Raw genomic sequence first — 22974 nt, forward strand, 5'->3', positions numbered from 1 at the left:
TCTACAGTTGTCTTCAAGATTCAAGGGTTCTGGTTTGTAGTTTGATAGTTTTGGGTATTTACTTCTGGCTATTCCAATTTATTAGAACCTAAAAAGGGTTATTTATGTTATGTGTGCAAGTCCCCACCAGAGTGACCTCTCGGCTCCTTTTGGAATCTCTCAGCCACTGAAGCTTATTTCATTTCCATTCACATCCCCCTTTTGGTCAAAAAGGTGTTCTTCATCCCATGATGCTAGATTCAGATTCCTTCCTGAGAGTCATATTCCACGTTGCCAGGGGGGATTGACTCCCCTGGGTGTCAGATCCCACGTAGGGGGGAGGGCAGTGATTTCATCTGCCGAGGTGCTTAGCTAGAGAGAGAGGGCCACATCTGAGCAACAAAGAGGCACTCAGGACGAGACACCTAGGCACAATTATAAGCAGGCCTAGCCTCTCCTTTTGCAGAACAGTCTTCCCAAGGGCAGGTCCTGCAATTGAGGGCTCAGCCTATCAAACCACCAGTCCCCAATGTCTGTGAGCACATCAGCAACCATCAGGGTTGGGAGGCCCAACACCCCATGCATTCTCCCCCAGCAATGTTCACATTAGTGGTAGCATATAATATTTCTCTTTTGTGCCTGGCTAATTTTGCTCAGCATTATGCATTGGTCATTTCTTGAGAGTCAATTTCAACTATAAAAATCCACTTCAAAAACTATAGGATTTTTAAAAATTGTTTTTTAAAGTCAGTTTTATTGAGGCATAATTTACCGATTACAAAATCCATACCTTTTGGCCTATGGCTCTCTCAGTTTTTGACAAATGTGTACAGTTGTGTAACCACCACCGCAGTCATGATGGAGAACAATGCCATCATTCCCGCAAATTCTCTTGTGTCCCTTTGCCCCTCCACCTATTCCCAGGCCCTGGCAACCACTAATCTTCTTTCCCTATACCTTTGCCTGGAGTTGGGGTTGCTGGGTTGTATGGTAAGTGTATGTTTAAGAAACTGTCGAACTGTTTTCTATAGTGGCTGTACCATTTTGGAATCCCACCAGCAATGTATGAGAGTTACAGTTGCTCCACATCCTGCCAGTATTTGGTATTGTCATGTTATATTTTCTTTTTTTAAAAAATTGTAGCCATTTTAATAGTTGTTACTTCTCCAGTCTTTAATTCATATTATTTACAGTCTATTCTGTCCTTTGTCTATAGGTTCATCTTAAAAGTAGAAATTCATTTTATAGTACTTATATTACTGGGAATATATAATTTTGTTCACTGCAAGTCGGGTGCTGTAGTATGATCCATTTTCAGTACAAGTTTTTGGTTTTCTTGGAGTTTAATTGCATTTCCTGTTTTTTTTTTTCTTTGTATACTTTGACTTTATTTTAGCCTCATGTTTTTTAAGTAAAATTTTATTGAGTTAAAATGTACATACCAAAAGTGCATTGAAAGTGTAAGTTTCAGTGTTTTTTAGCATATTTACAAAGTTGTGTAACCATTAACACTATCTAATTCTAGAATATTTTCATCACCCAATGAAGAAACCTGGCCGGTATTTCTTGGTAGTCACTCCTCATTCTTCAGCTCCTGTCAACTACTAGTCTACTTTCTGTTTCTATGAATTTGCCTGTTTTGGACATTTCATGTAATTGCAGTCATTCAATCTGTTCTTTGTGCCTGGCTTTTACTTAGCATAATATTTTCAGAGTTTATCCATGTTGTAGCATGTATCAGTACTTCACTTCTTTTGATTGTTCTAACGTCATTAAAAAACAACAACAACAACAACAAAACCCTACATCTAACTAGTCTTGGGATTTTCCTTATCAAAGCCCTTATCCTCTTCCTAAATTTATACTGATTGCTTTCTAGGCTTATGAAATAGATACTGTCATCCTGGAATTTTCCTTCTCTTGGGTTGCTTCCACTGTTTCCTGGATAAATTTTTTTTTTAACCTTTCCTGGTTTATCTTCCATAGCTTCTGAAAAAGTATTACTCCTTGTGTGTCCTATTTTTATATGTGAATGATAGTTAGGCTGGATGTAAATTTCTGGTTAAGAATCATTATTTTTTTGAATTTTGAATGCATTGCTTTATTGTCTTCTGATATGAGTGTTGGTAAAGAAAATTCTTAAGTCATCTGATTTTCATTGCTTTGTAAGGCTTTTTCTTTTTGTCTCTGGAAGATTTTAGAACCTTAGGTTTATCTTTAGAATTTCTGCAATTTGATGAGGTGTTTGGGGTGTGAATAATATTTTTCATGAATGGGCTGCTTATTAAAGGTCAACTTTTTAGTCAATAAATCCATGTTTTTCAGATATAGGAAGTTTTTTGTGTTATTTCTTTATTTCCTCCCCGCCCTCTTTTTTATTCTCTCTACAATTCATGTTCAAGCTTGATATTGGAGTTTGTAAATTTAGCCCTTCTAGATCATCTCAATTTTGTTCATCTTTTAAAAAAACTTCTGGTTTGTTGGAATTTTCTTAATTTTTATCTTTATTAGAATATTTGATTTATTTTGAATAGGTAGTATGTGTGCATGGAAAAAAAAATCAGGCCATACAAAAGGGAATACAATGAAAACTAAGTCTCTGTCTCACTTTAGAACCTTAATCCCCAGTACTTTTAGTCCCTTTACCCAGTGACAACAAGTGATATCACATAAAAATATTTTTAACAATACAGACCTCTCTGCTGCTTGCTTTTTTTGTTTTTAAATTTATTTTTTCCCCAAACTAGTAGATATGGGTCTGTTCCCAGTTTTTTATATGATGTATGAATTGTTTGAATTTATCATAATTTATTTAACTTATCCCTTATAAATTTTTTTAGTTTGCTTCCAATCTTTTGCTGTATTAAATCACAGTCTAATGAATATTCATGTACGTAAATACATTTTATACACATATGCAGATGTGGCCATCATATAAAGCTTAGAGTTGGAGCTAAGTATGTACATTTTAAATTTTGATTAAAATTTGATAAATTGTCATGTAAAGAAATGATACCAATTATATTCCCACCAAAAACATTTGACAGTGCCTTGCTGGTACTGTATATTATAAAAATGTTTGATAAGTTAAAAATAGAAATGATATTGTGATTTTAGTATGCATTTTGTTATTATAAGTGAGGTTGAGCATTGAATTTCATTGCACTGAATTTTATTTTCTTTTAAGATGTTAGTGGCTATATTTTATACATTTGCTACATCATTACCTATATATGTATATGTATTGTTACCAATGTATCTATAGTATATATATGTATCTATAAAGTCTATCTATGTATATTTATTAGTGTTAGTCTTTTGAGAAACCATAAATATATGGAGTGGATATTTGAGTTTGTGATCCACCCTCTCATTTTTCACAGTTGATGAAGTTGACAGGTAATGTGAGTAATAAAGGTTAACAAGTGGTAGGTCTTCTGAGATTAGAATCCAAATTTCTTGACTCCTAATTTCCAGGTACTTTCTGTTCCATTGTTAAGACTCTTATACATGAGGGATATTACTATTAATTTGATTTGTTAGCTTTTCAAACTAGACATCACTATTATTGATAATATGTGTAATATTCTATACTACTTTTAAGTCTTTTCCTCATATTTGACTTAGAATCTCCATGTTGGCTTGACATTGATATTCCTCAATTTTGGTCTTAATCCTTTAAACCTGTCAGTTGTTTTTGTAAAATTTATGTTCCATTTACAGTACCATCAGGTTTCTTATCCAATCATACTTGAAAGGAGCATGGTTTTTTCCTTCAGAGTCATTGACTTTGCGCTTAGCCAACGCTAACACCCCTTTCATGGAGGCTTTTATCTTCATCCAAGTGTTCCAGTCTGCCTCAGCAGTAGCGTTACAAGGTCATGACGACTGTCTGTTTTTTCTTCACGTGAAATTAATAGCTTTCTGCAACCGTAGTTTGTTCTAAGACGTTTCCAGACTAGAGGATGGAAAGTTCCTGGGATAGCATGGCAGCCAAGGGAACAATTTGGCTTGTTAAAAAAGTTGAATTTGTTTTGGCCATGTGTAACTGAAAATCTTCTGAAGATTATACAGGAATATTAAAACAAGAAAAATCTGTTGGCTTAAAATATTTTTCATCTTTAAAAACCACCACACTCAGCATGGCAGAATTTTGGTTTCTTTCAAGTATGGTCTCTCTGGCTCTTTTCTCTGATTATTTGGCACGTAAAGTAGTTCAATTAATATATTTAATATATTTTTAATTTTGTCTTCGTAGGAATCTAACATCGCCCTGAATTCTTTTTTTGAGCATTATAGAAAATTGCAGTGGGAAATGACATTAGAGATCATCTTGTTCAGTGTACTTATTTGCAAATAGAATCTGAGGCCCAAAGTTTATTTGCTGAAGTTAACGGAGTGAGTCAATAGGGAACTTGGAGATAGATCCTGGTTTCCTAACTTTGGGTCTGTGGCTCCTAAGCATACCATAGTGTGATTTGAGCAACTCAGATTTTTGTTTGCTTTTATTTCAATATGTCATCAGATTTCAACTGATAAAAATTCAGTTGTAAACATTAATGGCAATCATCTATTTTTAGCCCTTTAATTGTTTGTATAGATTATACATTATATTGTTCAAAATCCAAATACATGAAAAGTATACATGAATAGTCTCCCTCCCAGTCTTGTCTCCCATCTTCCCAGCCCTCCCATATGCTCCCAGAAGTAATTATTCTTCTTAGTTTCTTATGTATGTTTCTAAAAAATTTTATGCATATATATATATATGCAATTGTGAATGTAGATTCTTATTTCCCTGTTTTTACACAAAAGGTACCAAATTATGCATATTATTTCAAACTTTACTTTTTTCCCAATCAACAATCTTTCCTGGCAGTCTTTCTATATTAGCATTTAGAGAACTTTCTCATTGTTATTTTTTAATAACAGCTTTATTGAAATATAATTCATATACCATAAAACTGACTAACCCTTTTAATGTGTACAATTCACTGGTGTTTAATATATTTCCAAAGTAGGCATCCGATAGTATGTCAAAGGAACATGTTTGTTTTCCTCCAGAGTCATTGACTTTGCCCTTAGCCAACACTAAGACCCATTTCATGAAAGCTTTTGTCTGTATCTAAGTGTTCCTCTCTGCCTCAGTAGTAGCTATAGCAATATCACCACTATCTAGTTCCAGAACACTTTATCACCCCCGTCCCCCCCAAATCCTAGTACCCATTAGCAATCCCTCTCCATTCCTCAGTCCTTGGAAACCACTAATCTACTTTCTATCTGTATGAGTTTACCTATTCTGGACATTTCATATAAACACAGTTGTATAATATGTGGTCTTTGTGTCTGACATCCTTTATTTAGCATAAGGGTTTCAAGGTTCATTTATGTTGTAGCATGTACCAGTACTTTATTCCTTTTTATTGCCTATTGTATGTATATAGCACATTTTGTTTATCCATTCATCAATTGATGGGCACTTGGTTGTTTCTACCTTTTGGCTGTTATGAATTATGAATATGAACATTCTTGTACAAATTTTTGCATAAACATATGTTTTCATTTCTCTTGGGTTCATACATAGTAGAATTGCTGGATCATATGGTAATTCTGTTTTTAATCTTGTGAAGAACTGTCAGGCTGTTTTCAAAAGCATCTGGAATTTTTACATTCCCACCAGCAGTGTTTGAGGATTCTGATTTCTCTACTACCTCACCAACACTTATTATTATTTGGCTTTTTATTCTAGTCATCCTAGTGGGTGTGAAGTGGTATCTCACTTGGTTTCTGTTTTGTTTTGTTTAAACAGTTTTAATTTTGAAATAATTTCAAGCATATTCTAGCTTTGATTTAATTTTTCTGATAACTAATGATGTTTAATGTCATAATGTGCTTATTGGCCATTCGTATATCTTCTTTGGAAAAATGTCTATTCAGATCCTTGTTCATTTTAAAATCGCTTTGTCTTTTTTATATATTTAGTTGTGAGAATTCCTCATATATTCTAGGTACAAGTGCCTTAAAAGATAAATGATTTGCTGATGTTTTCTTCTTCCATTCTGTAGGCTGCCTTTTCACTTTCTTGATATTGTTCTTTGAAGCACAAAATTTTAAATTTTGGTGGAGTCCAGTTTATTTACTTTTTTATTGTTATTGATTGTGCTTTTAGCGTCATATCTAAGATTCCATTGCTAAATTCAAGGCCATGCAGATTTTTTTAAAATTCAATTTTATTGAGATTTATTCACATACCATGTAGTCATACAAAGCATACAATCAGTTTTCACAGTACCACCATAATAGTTGTGCACCCCTCACCAAGATTAATTTTTGAACATTTTCATTACCACACACACAAAAGTAATAAGAATAAAAGTTAAAGTGAAAAAGAACAATTAAAGTAAAAAAGAACACTGGGTGCTTTTTTTTTTTTTGCCCCCATTTTTCTACTCATCCATCCATAAACTAGACAAAAGGGAGTGTGATCCACATGACTTTCCCAATCACATTGTCACCCCTCATAAGCTACTTTTTTATACAATCGTCTTCAAGAGTCAGGGGTTCTAGGTTGTAGCTTGATAGTTTCAAGTATTTACTGCTAGCTATTCCAGTTCATTAGAACCTAAAAAGGATTGTCTGTATTGTGCATAAGAGTGCCCACCAGAGTGTCCTCTCGGGTCCGTTTGGGATCTGTCTGCCACTGAAGCTTATGTCGTTTCCTTTCACTTCCCCCTTTTGGTCAAGAAGATGTTCTCCATCCCACGATGCCGGGTCTACAATTCCTCCCCAGGAGTCATACTCCACGTTGCCAGGGAGATTCACTCCCCTGGGTGTCAGATCCCACGTAGCGGGGAGGGCAGTGATTTCACCTGCCAAATTGGCTTAGGTAGAGAGAGGGCCACATCTGAGCAACAAAGAGGTGTTCTCCCCCATTACTTATTTATTCATTCATTTACAGGCACACCTTGAAGATATTGTGGGTTTGGTTCCATACCACCACAATAAAGTGAATATTGCAATAAAGTGAGTCACATGAATTTTTTGGTTTCCTAGTGCATATAAAAGCTATGTTTACACTATACTGTAGTCCAAGTGTGCAATAGTATTATGTCTAAAAAGCCAGTGTGCACACCTTAATTAAAATGTGACAGAGACACTAAGTGAGCACTTGATGATGGAAAAATGGCACTGATAGGCTTGCTCGACAGAGTTGACACAAATTTTTAATTTATAAAAGAATGCAATATTCTCGAAGCTCAGTAAAGCAAAGCACGATAAAAAGAAATATGCCTGCATTTATTTCAGTATAGATTCATGGATATTTATTTTATACTTTGGGTTATATTCTGGTATATTCCTTTATTAGTTTTGTTACCCAGATTGTCCAGATTTTGCCATTGGGAGCTTTTTTAATTGGATCATATGTCTCTTTGACATATCCCCATCAACGTAAAAAAATTTTTTTGACACTTCCTTGCTTTTTGGCATTACAAGATGCTCCAAGCTTATCTTGTGTATTTCTTGCCCCAATCTTAGATTCACTATTTCTCCCAAGAGCCCTGGTTCTTTTTATTGGAGAATGGTATTAGAAACCAAGATGTGGGCACTAGATATGCTCACTGCTACTTAGGTGTCATTGCTTCTGGGACCTCTCAGTTGACAGAGCAAGGAAATAATGTGTGCATACTAACTGATATATTTATATACATACACACACACATCTACACTATTTCTATATGTAACCATCTGTATCTATATTTAATTTAAAGATGAGTTCATACAGATGTATCCAACGCTGTATAATTCTTTTAATATGCTGTTGGTTTTGATTTGCTAGTATTTTGTTGAGGAATTTGTATCTATATTCATACAGGATATTAGTTTTTAATTTACGTCTCTTGTGGTATCTATCTGGCTTTGGTATTAGAGTAATGTTGGCCTCATAGAATGAGTTAGGGAGAGTTCTGTTTTCTTCAAGTTTTTAGAAACGTTTGAACAGGTTTGGTGACAATTCATCTCAGAATATTGAGTAAAATTCACCAGTGAAGCTATCTGGTCCTGGGCTTTTCTTTCTTGGGGGGTTTTTGGTTACTCATTCTTTCTCTTTCCTTGTTATTGATCTGTTGATATCTTCTGTTACTTCTTTAATTGTTGTAGATAGTTTGCATGTTTCTAGGAATTTATCCATTTCATCTTAGTTATCTAATTTGTTGGAGTTCATGGTGTCCTCTTTTAATCCTTTCTGTTTCCATGGGGTAAGTCTTAATGTCTCCCCTTTCATTTCTGATAGTTTTTGTGTGTGTGTGTGTGTCTTCTCTGTTGTGTTTTTTTTTTTTTTTTTTTTTTTTTTTTTTGTCATTCTAGCTAAAGTTTGTTGATTTTATTGATCTTTTTGAGAACCAACTTTTATGGCTTTGTTTATTCTATTTTTTTTTTCATTCTCTAATTTATACCCACTATAATCTTTGATTTTTTTCTTCCTTCTACTCATTTTAGGTTTAATTTGCCCTTTTTCACCTATTGTGAGTCTAGCCTCTGGTTGTAAGGCTAGGTCTTTGATTGGAGATCTTTCTTCTTTTTTAATGTAAGCGTTTTAAGCTATAAATTGCTCAACATTGCGTTTCCTGCATCCCACAATGCAGCTATGTTGTGTTTTCATTTTCATTCTCCTCAAGATAGTTTCTAATTTCCCTTTTGATTGTTTCTTTGACCCTTTGGTGAAGGGAGTTAGTTCCATTTGTTTGTGAATTTTTCATTTCTCCCTCTGTTATTGATCTGGCTTCATTGTGTTTTGTTTGGGAAAGATACTGTGATGGTTGGGTTCATGTGTCAACTTGGTTAGGTGGCCTAGCTGTCTGGTCAAGCGGGCACTGGCCTGACGATTGCTGTGAGGCTATTTGAGGCTGGTTAATAAACCAACGGGCTGGTTTGTCGGATCATCAGTCAATTGACTGCAGCTGACTGATGACTCATCAAGGGGCGTGCTTCCACAGTGAGAGAATGCAATTGGCTGGATTTGGTCCGGGTGATCAGTTGGAGGCTTATAAGCCGGACGGTTAGAGAACCTTCACTTCTTCTTCAGCTGCTCAGTGAAGCTTTTCCTGGGGAGCTCGTCGAAGTTGCCAGTTCGTTTCCTGAGGAGTTCGTCAAAGTTGTCGGTTTGTTTCCTGAGGAGTTTGTCAAAGTTGCCGGTTCGTTTCCTGAGGAGTTCGTCAAAGTTGTTGGTTCGTTTCCCGAGGAGTTCGTCGGACGTCTTCCTTGGAGTTGACAGCTTGTTGACAGCTCTGCAGAATTTGGACTCCTGCACTCCCGCAGTTGCGTGAGTCACTTTTACAATTTGATAATAAGAGACATCTCTCATTGATTCTGTTTCCAAGGAGAACCCTAACTAATACAGATACATTGTGTGATTTTAGTATTTTTGAATTTATTGAGACATATTTTGTGACCTAACATATGATCTCTTCTGGGGAATGATCCAAGTGCACTAGAGAAGAATGCATATTCTGCTGCTGTTAGGTGTTCTATATGTTTCTGCAAGTTTTAGATGGTTCATAGCATTGTTCAAGTCTTCTGTTTCCTTACTGATCTTCTGTCTATATATTCTATCCATTATTGAAAGTGGTATATTGCAGTCTCCTACTATTAGGGTAGAGCTATCTATTTCTCCCTTCAAATCTGTTAATATTTGCATCATATATTTGCCAATTGTTCAAAGATTCTGTAGGGATGCCGTACCCTGGAGTATCTCGTTTTGGCTCCTTTGAAAAAGTAGCTTCTGAGGTTAGTGTTTGTTGTTTGTTTTGACCCCAGAAGGGCTTCTCTCTGCTGTCTTATTCCTGGTTCTCTCCTGCAAAATAGTTGGCCCTATAGGCTAGTATGTACCTTCATTAAATCTAAGAATCTTCTCCCAGGGGCCTTTGACTGCAACTTTCACTGTTCTTGAGAGTGACCTTAGATTTGAACTTCTCCACACTCTGCTACAAAATAAGTCATTTCCTATGGAAAGAGATTAGAAGGTGCCTGATTTGTAGCCTGCTTCTCCCCCTAGGGAAAATCTCTGAGCTAAGGCTCTGGAGCCTGGGGTGGGACAATAGTGTGCTTATTTTTGAGTGACACCCCTGCTCCAGGAACGGAGTACTCAGTAGAAGGGGAATGGGCAGTAGCCAAGGTCCTTTTATGTTACCTCTCCTGGCTTGGAGCCACTGCATCATGAGCTGGGGCAAGGGTGATGGGGCCCCTGGCTTGTCAGTATGCAAGGCATATGTAACAGAATAGCCAAAGAGGAGTGAGCATGTGGGTCAGGTAATACATGTTCATAAGTACAAAAGGGATACTCTTTGGAACAATGTAAAGGGAATTCATGAAAGAAGGATTCAGGACATGCCTTGCATGTTATGTTACACTGATGAATCTTTTTTAGGAAGGTATCCAGTCAGTTTCAGGTCAAAATCAGGGCAATAAATATCCATTTCTCCCTTTGTTTGTCCATCGAGTACCTATTACGACTAGAGTTGGGACTACAAACAATAGCAAAGAATGAATGGGCTGCTACCTAGAATTTCAAGTTAACTTCCACTCACACTGTATCTTAAATGTTACCTTTTTCAAAGAAGTTAAATTGGAGTCTTCTATAATTCTCTTTAATTACTTGCTCTTTTTCTTTACGGCCCTTTATGAGTAATTATATTTGACTTCTCTCTTCTCCACTAAATTGTCAGCTCCCTGAGGGCAGGAGCCATACCTATTTGCTGACAGATGTATCTACAACATGTAGCATAATATGTTTCTAGAAATTGCAAAAATAAATTCTTTATAAATATTTGTTGAATGATATATGAACTGAAATGCAATTTGTAAACAGCTTGATAGAATTTGTACCTGTGGGCCTATGGAAGCACACAGGAGCGATCAGTTAGTTCCATTTTGGAATTTTGGAGAATGGTTTTTTTTTGTTTGTTTGTTATGAAATGTAATGTCATCTCAATTCAATATTCTTATGTACTGTAACCTTCCCTTTCCTTCTGCTTTGAAGCCTTTCACTTTTCACTCATTTAGCTTTACAAAAGTTCGTGGTAAAAGATGATGATCCGAGGGTCAATACATACCAGCCCTTTTCTGTTCTACTTGGGATTCTGTCCGAATTCATGTTGAAGGAGAACATCTCAATTTTCTAAATATGCATTCTTTCCCCGACCATGTTAGACCTAGCATTTATTAACAGTCATGGTTGTTAGTTTAAAGAAACTAAAAGAATTTGGTTCTCAATCAGGTAGAAGGTAAACTTATCCCGTTGTGGAATCAACTTGTCTTTAATTTGCTTAATGAGCCTTCATTTAAGTAGGTGTTAATTACTTTTCTTTGGGCTTTCCATATTGCAACACTGTAAAAATATTTTGGTACTGTTTCTTAAAAATTTTATTTTAATTAGAGAAATTGTAGGTTTACTGAAAAATCACATAAAAACAGTGTTCCCATATGCCCCCTCCCCTATTATTAACACTTTGCATTATGTAGTTCCTTTGTTACAATCAGTAGAAGAATATTATAATGTAGTATTAACTATATAGTCCATGTTCACATTAGGATGTATTTTTTTTCTCAATATACCACCCTATTATTAACATCTTTCATTAGTGTGGTACATTAGTTATAGTTCATGAAAGAATATTTTAATGATTGTACTATTAACTATAGTCCATTGTTGACAGTAGAGTTCACTGTGTCATACGGTCCTATGTTTTATCTTATAATTAAAAATATTTTGATGTTCTTTTGTAGTTATGTTTCTTTCTGCTGTGTTGGTGAGATTTCTACTTTCCTGGTCTTAACATGTTACTTTTCCCCACCATAATCTTGTTTAAACTTTTGCAGTAACTGAGATTTCTTGATACATTTATTTCTATTTGTGTTCCCCTGCTCAGCCAAAGTTTTGTTTCTTTTTTATTTGATTGAAGATTTGCTTGTAAAAGGAGTTAATGGTCTTAGGAGGACAAGAGAAGGCCTTCATAATAGAAATATGCTTAATAAAACAGTAATAATCTCTTCACTGTTCATATTGTACTGTTCATTTCATGTACCTGCAAAGTTAGCCTTGAGAAAAAGATCCTGGAATATACACTGTTCTGGTTGTAATGCTATTATCAACCCCCAAAGGCATTGTTTTCTTCCCTATCCTGTGACTTTTCTTCAGTTTTACAATCTGAGTGTTCGTTTTTGGATTATAGCTAAACGGGATCAACATAAGAGCTCTAAAGTGGATCTTCAAAGCAGAACACTGCGGGTAACTGTCTCCTTTGTACATTTATAGACTTGTCATTAGTAAGGAGATGGGAACTGAAAAAAAAAGGAAATAATGGGATACTTGACCCAATTACAGGAGCCAGTGACTGGGAAAGGTTTAATGCTTTCTCTCGATTTAATTTTTGTTAATGTTAGTGTTTTTTATAACCCAGAAAAATGTTGACTATTTGGATTTAGGGTTTTTACTGTAAGTTTATTTAGAAAACACTATCTTAATCTCTAAAGTAATCATCCCCCTCCCCCTTTTTTTCTCCAGAGATATTACATATGAAATATCAGTAGAAGCTATATCAACAATGGTTGTTTTCCTTTCCTGCCAACTCTTCCACAAGGAAATTTTGCGACAGAGCATCAGTCAAAAGTATTTGATGCAGGGTCGATGGTATGTTTCTATTTTAAATTTGTCTACTTTTTTATTGTATAAGTCTGTATTTCTGGTCTTGTCCTCTTACCTGAGTATAATCACTTATCTTCAGTTATCAATTAAATGTTTCCTCTGGTTCTAACATCATTTTAAATCTAACACACGTGCAACCAAATGTTGCTTCCCTGTTCAAACCATCCATCCCTCCCTACCTGTTGGGACTTCAGCTTCGCTACCTTCTTTAGTGGGTACTTTGTAGAACTGAAAGTTTGAAGTCACTCTTCTCCTTTGTCTTCTCCCCCCTTCTCCTCTTCTTTCCTCCTCCTTCCTCCTTCATTCTCTATGTCTAATCAGCCAACTCATATTTGATCATTCAAAATTATTTTTGCAGTTCCCTTTTCTCACTAGTCCCTTTGAAACTCTATAATGTGTGCCCCGTATCTTCATGTACTTGGACCACTCCAACAGCCTTTTAATTGACTGTTCTTACCTTCATTTAGTCAAGAGATATTTATTGTGTGTTTGCCATGTGCCAAGCATTGTGTTAGGGTCTGGGGCTATGCTGCTGAACAGAAGTTTATAAGCTCCTAGGGGGCGGTGATGGGAAGAGCTAGATATTAAATAAACACATACACATCCATTATGTTGACATAAACTCCATAGAATTTTAAAATGTAAAATGAATATAAATAAAGTAGCTTTGATTAAAGTGTGCAGGGAGTTGGAAGCTTTGTTTTTTCCACATCCTTCTTGCTACCTTGATTACCTCTGTGGTACCTTCTTACTTCGTTTATTTTATGTGGCTCATTCACAGAACCTCTTAGGGCTCTTTGGAACATATTCGTGAATCGCTGATAAGAGCAAAGGGCTTGGACTTTGGAGCCAGAAAGTTTGCATCTGAACCTCTTCTGACAGTGATGCTGCGTGTGACTTGGGTTTGAGGAAGTGCTGGGAATTGGGGGGGGGATGAGCTCCTTTGCTTCACAAGACTCGGTGAACTTCATTGTTCACAGTGCCTGAAGTGCTGCGTTGTTTTTTTCTTAGATGTAGAGGATATTATTGGTCTTGTTTTTCAGATTTTTGGGTTTTTGTGGTATTACTGTGGTGCCATATATTTAAACCATTGTGTGCTCTTTACTGAGTTTTGTAGTTTATCTTGGAAGCCATCTTCTAAAAAGCTCAGTAGTACATTCAAGAGTCTGTTAAAAAATTCCTTTTAGATTGCAGGAATTGGTTAATCACCAATTTGTGGACACATGTCCCTTTTCACCTATTTTCTCTCCTTTCTCGTCCCATTCCATCTTAAAAGTAGAGAGTATAAACATTTAAAAATTTTGTATACATGTGAATTTATTTTTGTATGCATGCATAGATTGAATAATTTCATAATTTTAAGAAGTGTAGTCTTTTCCCTGCTGATTCTACATTACTACCTTCCTCATAGTGCCAGATACTATATTGTGCATGGAATTTATAACATCTCACAATGTTATATAGATTATACATGAGGTCTTCACTGTTATGCAACAGTGCTCTATTAATAGATTACATAGATGTTATTAATGGCAAAATGATTTCTGAATCATACTGAATCAGGTGACCCCTGAAAATGTGAGTTTTGATTTTCTTTTTTCTTCTTATGTAGTCTTCCGTACACCAGCAAACTTGTGAAAACCTTATTGTATAACTTTATCAGACAAGAAAAACCACCTCCTCCAGGAGCCCATGTTTTCTCTCAGCAAACGGATGGGGGCGGACTGCTCTATGGACTTGCATCAGGAGTAGCAAGTAAGTTTTATCAGGTTTTTTCCCTTCTTTGATGTGTACAGATTTTGTCTAATTAAGCATAAGAAATTCTGTTAACTTGGTCACCACCATTAACAGTTATATTGAATCTGTGCAGCTGGATAAATGTGGAATAATGAGAGTAGTTTAAAATATTACTTTTTCTTTTCTGTGCTGATTGATTTTAAATATATGCAAATAGTGAATAGTTTATCTGTAAACCATCATTTTTCAAGAAGAATGTTTGCTAGTAAATATGTACATTACATATGTTATGGTGAAGATAAAATGAAACTCTTAGAACATGAAGAAAGCCCTTTCCCACCCTGCAGTTAGGCCTCCCTTGTCATTCACAGTGTCAGACCTAAAGGCACTCAAAGGGCAGGCACCCCCCTCCCTCTCCCATTTGGTGGTATAGAGGACCTGGGTCATGTGAGGTTTTAGAACCTGAATTTATACTTTATTCTGAAGGGGAAATAAAAACTAGAGCAACACTTGGGCGGTCATAAGGGCTGCGTGGGTGCACTTACTAGCCCAGCACTATACAGTCTCCTAAATTGTGAAATGCAGAGGTCACTTGTTTGAAGAACTTTTAAATGGAGCTGATTTTCACAGCTGAATTGTGGCTGTGGCATGTGTTCCACACCCAAAGAGGATATGCAAAGACGGTACTTTGTGATAACTTTGCAGATACAAGTCTTCGAAATGTCTTTGGATTAAAAGACCTCTTTAGAAACAGTACACATGTTCATTGATAGTAGAAATTAACCTGTGGACCAGGCTTTCTGAATTTGTCTTCTTTTGATTTCTTTTAATATTGTGCATTGAATTACATTTGCAGTCATTCATGCCTTTGTTAACTGGATTGCCAGACCAGCATAGGTTCTTCATGTTGCTCCTATCCAATTCCCAACTTATTTCGATACGGAAGCTGCACGTGGCTTTCTCATTCATGGTTCCCCAGGGCAGCATAGAAATGGGAAGGCTTAATAAATCCATTAGTGCTTTATGTTTTCTATCATTAAACTGGTATAAATATTTAAAAGTTGAGTATTTTCAAATTGTGGTTGAGATTTGGAGGTGGGGTGTGGATGTTAGAAATCTTGAACTGCTTTCCTCAAAAAAAATGGCAATACTTGGCTTTTCTTTTTTAAAAGTAAACATTGATTTCTGGGTAGCTTTTGGGTTTTCTTTCAGTTATTTGTCATACCAAAGGAAGCCCAGTATGGGATGTGATGTCATTGGTATACTGGGTGCCAAAAAAGAAAAGTCCCTTATTTTCCTTTTTTTTTTTTTTTTTTATTCTTTCTCATTTTAGGATTTTCTTTTCTTTTTCTATTTCCCTTATTGTTTTTTTGTTTTTGTTTTTGTTTTTTTTTCATTTTATTGAGATATATTCACATACCACGCAGTCATACAAAACAAATCGTACTTTCGATTGTTCACAGTACCATTACATAGTTGTACATTCATCACCTAAATCAATCCCTGACACCTTCATTAGCACACACCCAAAAATAACAAGAATAATAATTAAAGTGAAAAAGAGCAATTGAAGTAAAAAAGAACACTGGGTACCTTTGTTTGTTTGTTTGTTTGTTTCCTTCCCCTATTTTTCTACTCATCCATCCATAAACTAGACAAAGTGGAGTGTGGTCCTTATGGCTTTCCCAATCCCATTGTCACCCTCATAAGCTACATTTTTATACAATTGTCTTCGAGATTCATGGGTTCTGGGTTGTAGTTTGATAGTTTCAGGTATCCACCACCAGCTACCCCAATTCTTTAGAACCTAAAAAGGGTTGTCTAAATTGTGCGTAAGAGTGCCCACCACAGTGACCTGTCGGCTCCTTTTGGAATCTCTCTGCCACTGAAGCTTATTTCATTTCCTTTCACATCCCCCTTTTGGTCAAGAAGATGTTCTCTGTCCCATGATGCCAAGTCTACATTCCTCCCCAGGAGTCATATTCCACGTTGCCAGGGAGATTCACTCCCCTGGGTGTCTGATCCCACATAGGGGGGAGGGCAGTGATTTCACCTTTCAAGTTGGCTTGGCTAGAGAGAGAGGGCCACATCTGAGCAACAAAGAGGCATTCGGGAGGAGGCTCTTAGGCACAGTTATAGGGAGGCCTAGCCTCTCCTTTACAGCAACTGTCTTCCCAAGGGTAAAACCTATGGTAGAGGGCTTAACCCGTCAAACCACCAGTCCCCTATGTCTGTGGTCATGTTAGCAACCATCGAGGTGGGGTAGGCCAATACCCCTGCATTCTCCACAGGCTCCTCAAGGGGGCACTACATCTTTTTCTCCTTGTTTTTTTTTTTTTTTGTTTTTTTTTTTAACTTTCCCTTCTTTTTTAAATCAACTGTATGAAAAAAAATTAGAAAAAAAAAAACAAACAAAAACATACAATAAAAGAACATTTCAAAGAGACCATAACAAGGGAGTAAGAAAAAGACAACTAAACTAAGATAACTGCTTTATTTCCAACCTGTTCCTACTTTACCCCAAGAAAGACAAAATCAAAAAGAGAGAAGACCCATATAAACAAAATAATGAATGAAAAAGGGGACATAACTGCAGATCCCGAAGAAATTAAAAAAATTATAAGAGGATACTATGAACAACTGTATGGCAACAAACTGGATAATGTAGAGGAAATGGACAATTTCCTGGAAACATATGAACAACCTAGATTGACCAGAGAAGAAATAGAAGACCTCAGCCAACCCATCACAAGCAAAGAGATCCAATCAGTCATCAAAAATCTTCCCACAAATAAATGCCCAGGGCCAGATGGCTTCACAGGGGAATTCTACCAAACTTTCCAGAAAGAACTGACACCAATCTTACTCAAACTCTTTCAAAACATTGAAGAAAATGGAACACTACCTAACTCATTTCATGAAGCTAACATCAATCTAATACCAAAACCAGGCAAAGATGCTACAAAAAAGGAAAACTACCGGCCAATCTCCCTAAAGAATATAGATGCAAAAATCCTTAACGTAATACTTGCAAATCGAATCCAAAGACACAATAAAAAAATCATACACCATGACCAAGTGGGGTTCATTCCAGGCATGCAGGGATGGTTCAGCATAATAAAATCAATCAGTGTATTACAACACATTAACAATTCGAAAGGGAAAAATCAAATGATCATCTCAATAGATGCTGAAAAAGCATTTGACAAAATCCAACATCCGTTTTTGATAAAAACACTTCAAAAAGTAGGAATTGAAGGAAACTTCCTCAATATGATAAAGAGCATATATGAAAAACCCCCAGCCAGCATAGTACTCAATGGTGAGAGACTGAAAGCCTTCCCTCTAAGATCAGGAACAAGACAAGGATGCCCGCTGTCACCACTGTTATTCAACATTGTGCTGGAAGTGCTAGCCAGGGCAATCCGGCAAGACAAAGAAATAAAAGGCATCCAGATCGGAAAGGAAGAAGTAAAACTGTCATTGTTTGCAGATGATATGATCTTATATCTGGAAAACCCTGAGAAATCGACGATACAGCTACTAGAGCTAATAAACAAATTTAGCAAAGTAGCGGGATACAAGATTAATGCACATAAGTCAGTAATGTTTCTATATGCTAGAAATGAACAAACTGAAGAGACACTCAAGAAAAAGATACCATTTTCAGTAGCAACTAAAAAAATCAAGTACCTAGGAATAAACTTAACCAAAGATGTAAAAGACCTATACAAAGAAAACTACATAACTCTACTAAAAGAAATAGAAGGGGACCTTAAAAGTTGGAAAAATACTCCATGTTCATGGATAGGAAGGCTAAATGTCATTAAGATGTCAATTCTACCCAAACTCATCTACAGATTCAATGCAATCCGAATCAAAATTCCAGCAACCTACTTTGCAGACTTGGAAAAGCTAGTTATTAAATTTATTTGGAAAGGGAAGATGCCTCGAATTGCTAAAGACACTCTAAAAAAGAAAAACGAAGTGGGAGGACTTACACTCCCTGACTTTAAAGCTTATTATAAAGACGCAGTTGCCAAAACAGCATGGTACTGGCACAAAGACAGACATATAGATCAATGGAATCGAATTGAGAACTCAGAGATAGACCCTCAGATCTATGGCCGACTGATCTTTGATAAGGCCCCCAAAGTCACTGAACTGAGTCATAATGGTCTTTTCAACAAATGGGGCTGGGAGAGTTGGATATCCATATCCAAAGAATGAAAGAGGACCCCTACCTCACCCCCTACACAAAAATTAACTCAAAATGGACCAAAGATCTCAATATAAAAGAAAGTACCATAAAACTCCTAGAAGATCATGTAGGAAAACATCTTCAAGACCTTGTATTAGGCGGCCACTTCCTAGACTTTACACCCAAAGCACAAGCAACAAAAGAGAAAATAGATAAATGGGAACTCCTCAAGCTTAGAAGTTTCTGCACCTCAGAGGAATTTCTCAAAAAGGTGAAGAGGCAGCCAACTCAATGGGAAACAATTTTTGGAAACCATGTATCTGACAAAAGACTGATATCTTGCATATATAAAGAAATCCTACAACTCAATGACAGTAGTACAGACAGCCCAATTATAAAATGGGCAAAAGATATGAAAAGACAGTTCTCTGAAGAGCAAATACAAATGGCCAAGAAACACATGAAAAAATGTTCAGCTTCACTAGCTATTAGAGAGATGCAAATTAAGACCACAATGAGATACCATCTAACACCGGTTAGAATGGCTGCCATTAAACAAACAGGAAACTATTTTCCTATTTCTCAGTTTCCTTATTGAGAAGGTTGGGATAGATGACCTCTGAGATTATTTCCATGTAAGTTTAAATGATTCAATGGTGTTTTTCCCCCAAATTTTTAAGTTTAATACTTTGTTAAGGGCATTAATATGGACTTAGAATTTTAGACTGCTAGAGACACAAGATATTTTATGTAGCTTTCTTCCAAAATCTTCATTAAACTAAAAATATAAACCATGGTAGAGTAATTTTGGTTTCATTGCATGGGTGTGACTTAAAATATTATTAAAAGATAATAAAAAAAATTCTTCTTCTGAAAAGTAAAGCTATGTTCTGTGGACAAAATAAAAGGTTAAAAGATCACAATCATTTAAGTTTGTATTAAACTACATGCCAGGAAAATCAATCAAGTTGACAAAGAAAATTTGACTTTTAGGTGTGTTATCACTTTTGATGATCTTTTCTGTGACATTTAAAGGATTTTCTTCTTTTAATATTGGCTTGAGAAAAATATAATTTGGAAATTCCTCACTGAAAAAGAAATTATATTCTGAAGCCAAACGTAAATTGTAAACTCTTTGGGAGTCTGTTAATTTTAGTTGTGATTAAATTTTTCCTGGATAAAGAAAGGATTTCCTTCCATAGCAGCATGCACAGTGTGTGTTTTGCCCAAGTGATTCCCTTTGAAGCAGAGTGCCTCATTTCCCGAGCCTGACCCCGTGGTTTTGTTGGCCCCCCCAGAGGAGGAAGAGAACCCCCGAGTTAGAGCTGGGGCCCAGATGAGTGCTGAGCCGCATGCCCCACTCTCTCAGGGGTCAGCCAAGGCCTTCTCCAGTTTATTCTCACTTTTTCAGAGGTATTTCTCGTTACTCTACTATTTGTTTCCCAGACTCTAGCAAAAACTGTATTACTTTATGCATGCCTGATGCTCTCCCTTTTTCTTGCCTTAAGTTGGATTCTTTCTTTAACCTAGAATCCCACTTCCTCTTCTCTCCAACTATTGATTTTATGCCCAACCCATCAAGGTCCATCTCAAGTATCACCTTCTCCACGGGGACTTCTTTTTCCCTCCTAACTAGATGTGATCTTTTCCTGTGGCATTTAACACTCTGCTTTGGGTACATGCATCACTCTCCCTACAAGAAAATGAGAACTTACATTTGTATAACACTTCAGAGTTTTTAGAGCGGCTTTTTGTTTATCTTGCTTTAATCTCATAGCAACATTGTGAAATAGATGTTTTTATCTTTTTAGTAGATAGATGAAGAGATGTTCCTAGTTATGAAATTGTGTGTCTCAGATCTTATAGGAAAGTGTGATGTTGATTTGCACTTGAGCTCAGTTTGTTTGATTCTTGCGCGTTTTCTGTCTTGCCTCTTTGTCACAGCCCGGGTCCTTGAGTGTTGTAAGATGCTTCTTGATTTGTGTGTGGGTGTTCACTGTGCTGTCCAGCAGAGCATTTTACATCTCAATAAATACATATCAATAAATATGTTATATTTAATTAAATCGCAAAAGCGAATCTACACTCAGATAGGTTTGAAATCAATATGTTATCTTCCAATTTATTGAATACCTTCTGTTTGCCAGGCACTTTAGTAGTTACATGATTTCATCCACTCTGATTTTGGTTTTTGGTTTTTTTTTTTTTGGTGTCTTTTTTTTTTTTTTTTTAAACTTTGGAAAATTTCAAAGGTATATAAAAATAGAGCGAGTGGTAGAATGAACCCCCGTGTACCTATAATCCACTTTCAATAATTAATATTTTGTTAATTTTCAAAATTTTCTCCTTCCACTTTTTTTTTTTTTTTTTTTTTGCACAGATGGTTTTGCATTAATTTTTGACCAAAGATAAAGTAGGTGAAAGAGAGGGTAACAATAGCCCAAAATAAACTAATAATTAGACTGGAATTCTGCTTGTTTCTTGCATAGAATATTAAATTTAGACTCTTGTAAAAGAAGAAGCTGGTATGAGTTTTTAGGGGGTGGTTAAACTAATAACTCTGATTTTGGAGAACCAGAAAATACCTTTTGAATATGAGATAGATTATGATTTGGAAACAACTTCAATTGTGATCATTCCTTTTTTTTTTAATGCAATTTTATGGAAGTATATTCACACACCAAATAATCCATCCAAAGTATACAATCAGTGGCTTACAGTATCATTGTATAGTTGTGCATTCACCACCACAATCAATTTTAGAACATTGTCATTACTCAAAAAAAACCTAAAATCAAAAAAATAAAAATAAACACCCAAAACATCCCATATCTTATCCCCCCCATTATTTATTTATTTATTTTTGGTCTTTATTTTACTATTCATCTGCCTATACACTGGAAATTATTTGGAAATAAGCTTACACATACAAAAAAAGTTGCAGAAAGTAAATAATACAAGATACATCCATTTATCTTTAATGGAGATTGACTTAATGTTTTATCTCATTTGTGTATCATTCATATTGTCTTCTCTCCCTCTTTCTACACACATGCGCGCCCACACACATTCAATTTTTTTGGGCCCTTTACCCCTAAATACTTCAATGTGTATTTCCCAAAAGGGGATGTCTCTTAAGCAATCACGGTACACTTACCAACCTCAGTAATTTAACATTTAGCTACCCTAAAAGAGAAATCTGAGGTAGGCTTTTGTTTCTGCCTCAATAAAAATAAAGAAATGGAAATATTCCTCTGTATTCTTTAAAACTCTTTTCTTAAGTACAGTGTCATTATGTTGCACTGAAATTGAAAGTTTACTCTTGTAACTACTCTGTTATCAGTTTATCTATCTTAAACTAAAAGCTCCATGATGCATCAGTACCTTTCTTCTTTCTGATGATTATTGGCACTACATTACACAGTGACTGCTTGGATAATGTTCGGTCAGAATGTAATAAATAATTGGTGGAATTATTACTTTTTAATTACCATTGTCTCTTAGTATTTGCAGTTAATGAAAGTAATGAAAATTAGTTCATATAGATTTTGTTCAAGTGTGATTTCTTTATTTCACTGGAAATGTATAGAATGAATTATACATTAATATATTACTTTACATGATATTATCTATAATATATGCAAACAAACCCATATTCATAATCTTTCAGTACAAGAAAAAATGGTTTCCTCCCTCCTTATAGTTTTCTAGTTTATGTATTCCTCTAATATACCGACAAAATGGAAAAAGAATCAACTGACATATCACCTTACTGTTTAGAAAAGAGTACCACAGTTTTAAATAATCTGGTATTTTTTTAATGAATCACATGAGTAAGAGAGATGATGAAGTCCTGCAGTGGCTCCCAAACACGTCTGAATTAGCAGAATCACCTGGCATACTTAAAAAAAATACATGTGCATTGTACCTATGCCTCAGAATTTCTCTTTCATTAGAGATGAGAATGGGCCCAATAATATGCATTTTCACTAAGCATTCTAGATGATTCTGATATAGCTGGTCCATTTTAGTACCACTACTGTACTTAAATCTGTTCTGCTGTGAGCCCATCATGGCAGACGGTTGAGCTAATACTACTAACTACTGAGGAAATACGTTCAATTTTCAGGCAGCTCTAATGCGCTTAAATGACCCTCACCCTTTGTATTATCCTGGTTGCTATCATTATTGCTTTCTGTTGCCAGTGAGTTCCAGTATATCAGGATCTTTTCTTAAAGTCTTAACAGTAAGTACAATACTCCAGCATGGAATAGATTGGAACTCTTACTTCTTTGATTCTGGACATTGTATTTTTTTATTCTAAACTATATGTCCGTTAAAACTCTTTTGACTGCTA

The 22974-nt window shown here is 35.7% G+C and overlaps 1 protein-coding gene across 4 annotated transcripts in view; it reads left to right on the forward strand.

Annotated features, from left to right (window-relative positions):
* DYM (dymeclin) overlaps positions 1 to 22974 on the forward strand; it is a 448453-nt gene that overhangs the window by 137882 nt on the left and 287597 nt on the right. For all 4 annotated transcript variants that reach the window (XM_037805588.1, XM_037805586.1, XM_037805584.1 and 1 more), the window contains 2 exons: positions 12539 to 12664; positions 14292 to 14434. In XM_037805588.1, coding sequence (XP_037661516.1) covers positions 12539 to 12664; positions 14292 to 14434 — 269 coding nt within the window. The remainder of the gene's footprint in view (positions 1 to 12538; positions 12665 to 14291; positions 14435 to 22974) is intronic.

Source organism: Choloepus didactylus, chromosome 16 (assembly GCF_015220235.1).
Source record: "Choloepus didactylus isolate mChoDid1 chromosome 16, mChoDid1.pri, whole genome shotgun sequence".
NCBI lineage: Eukaryota > Metazoa > Chordata > Mammalia > Pilosa > Megalonychidae > Choloepus > Choloepus didactylus.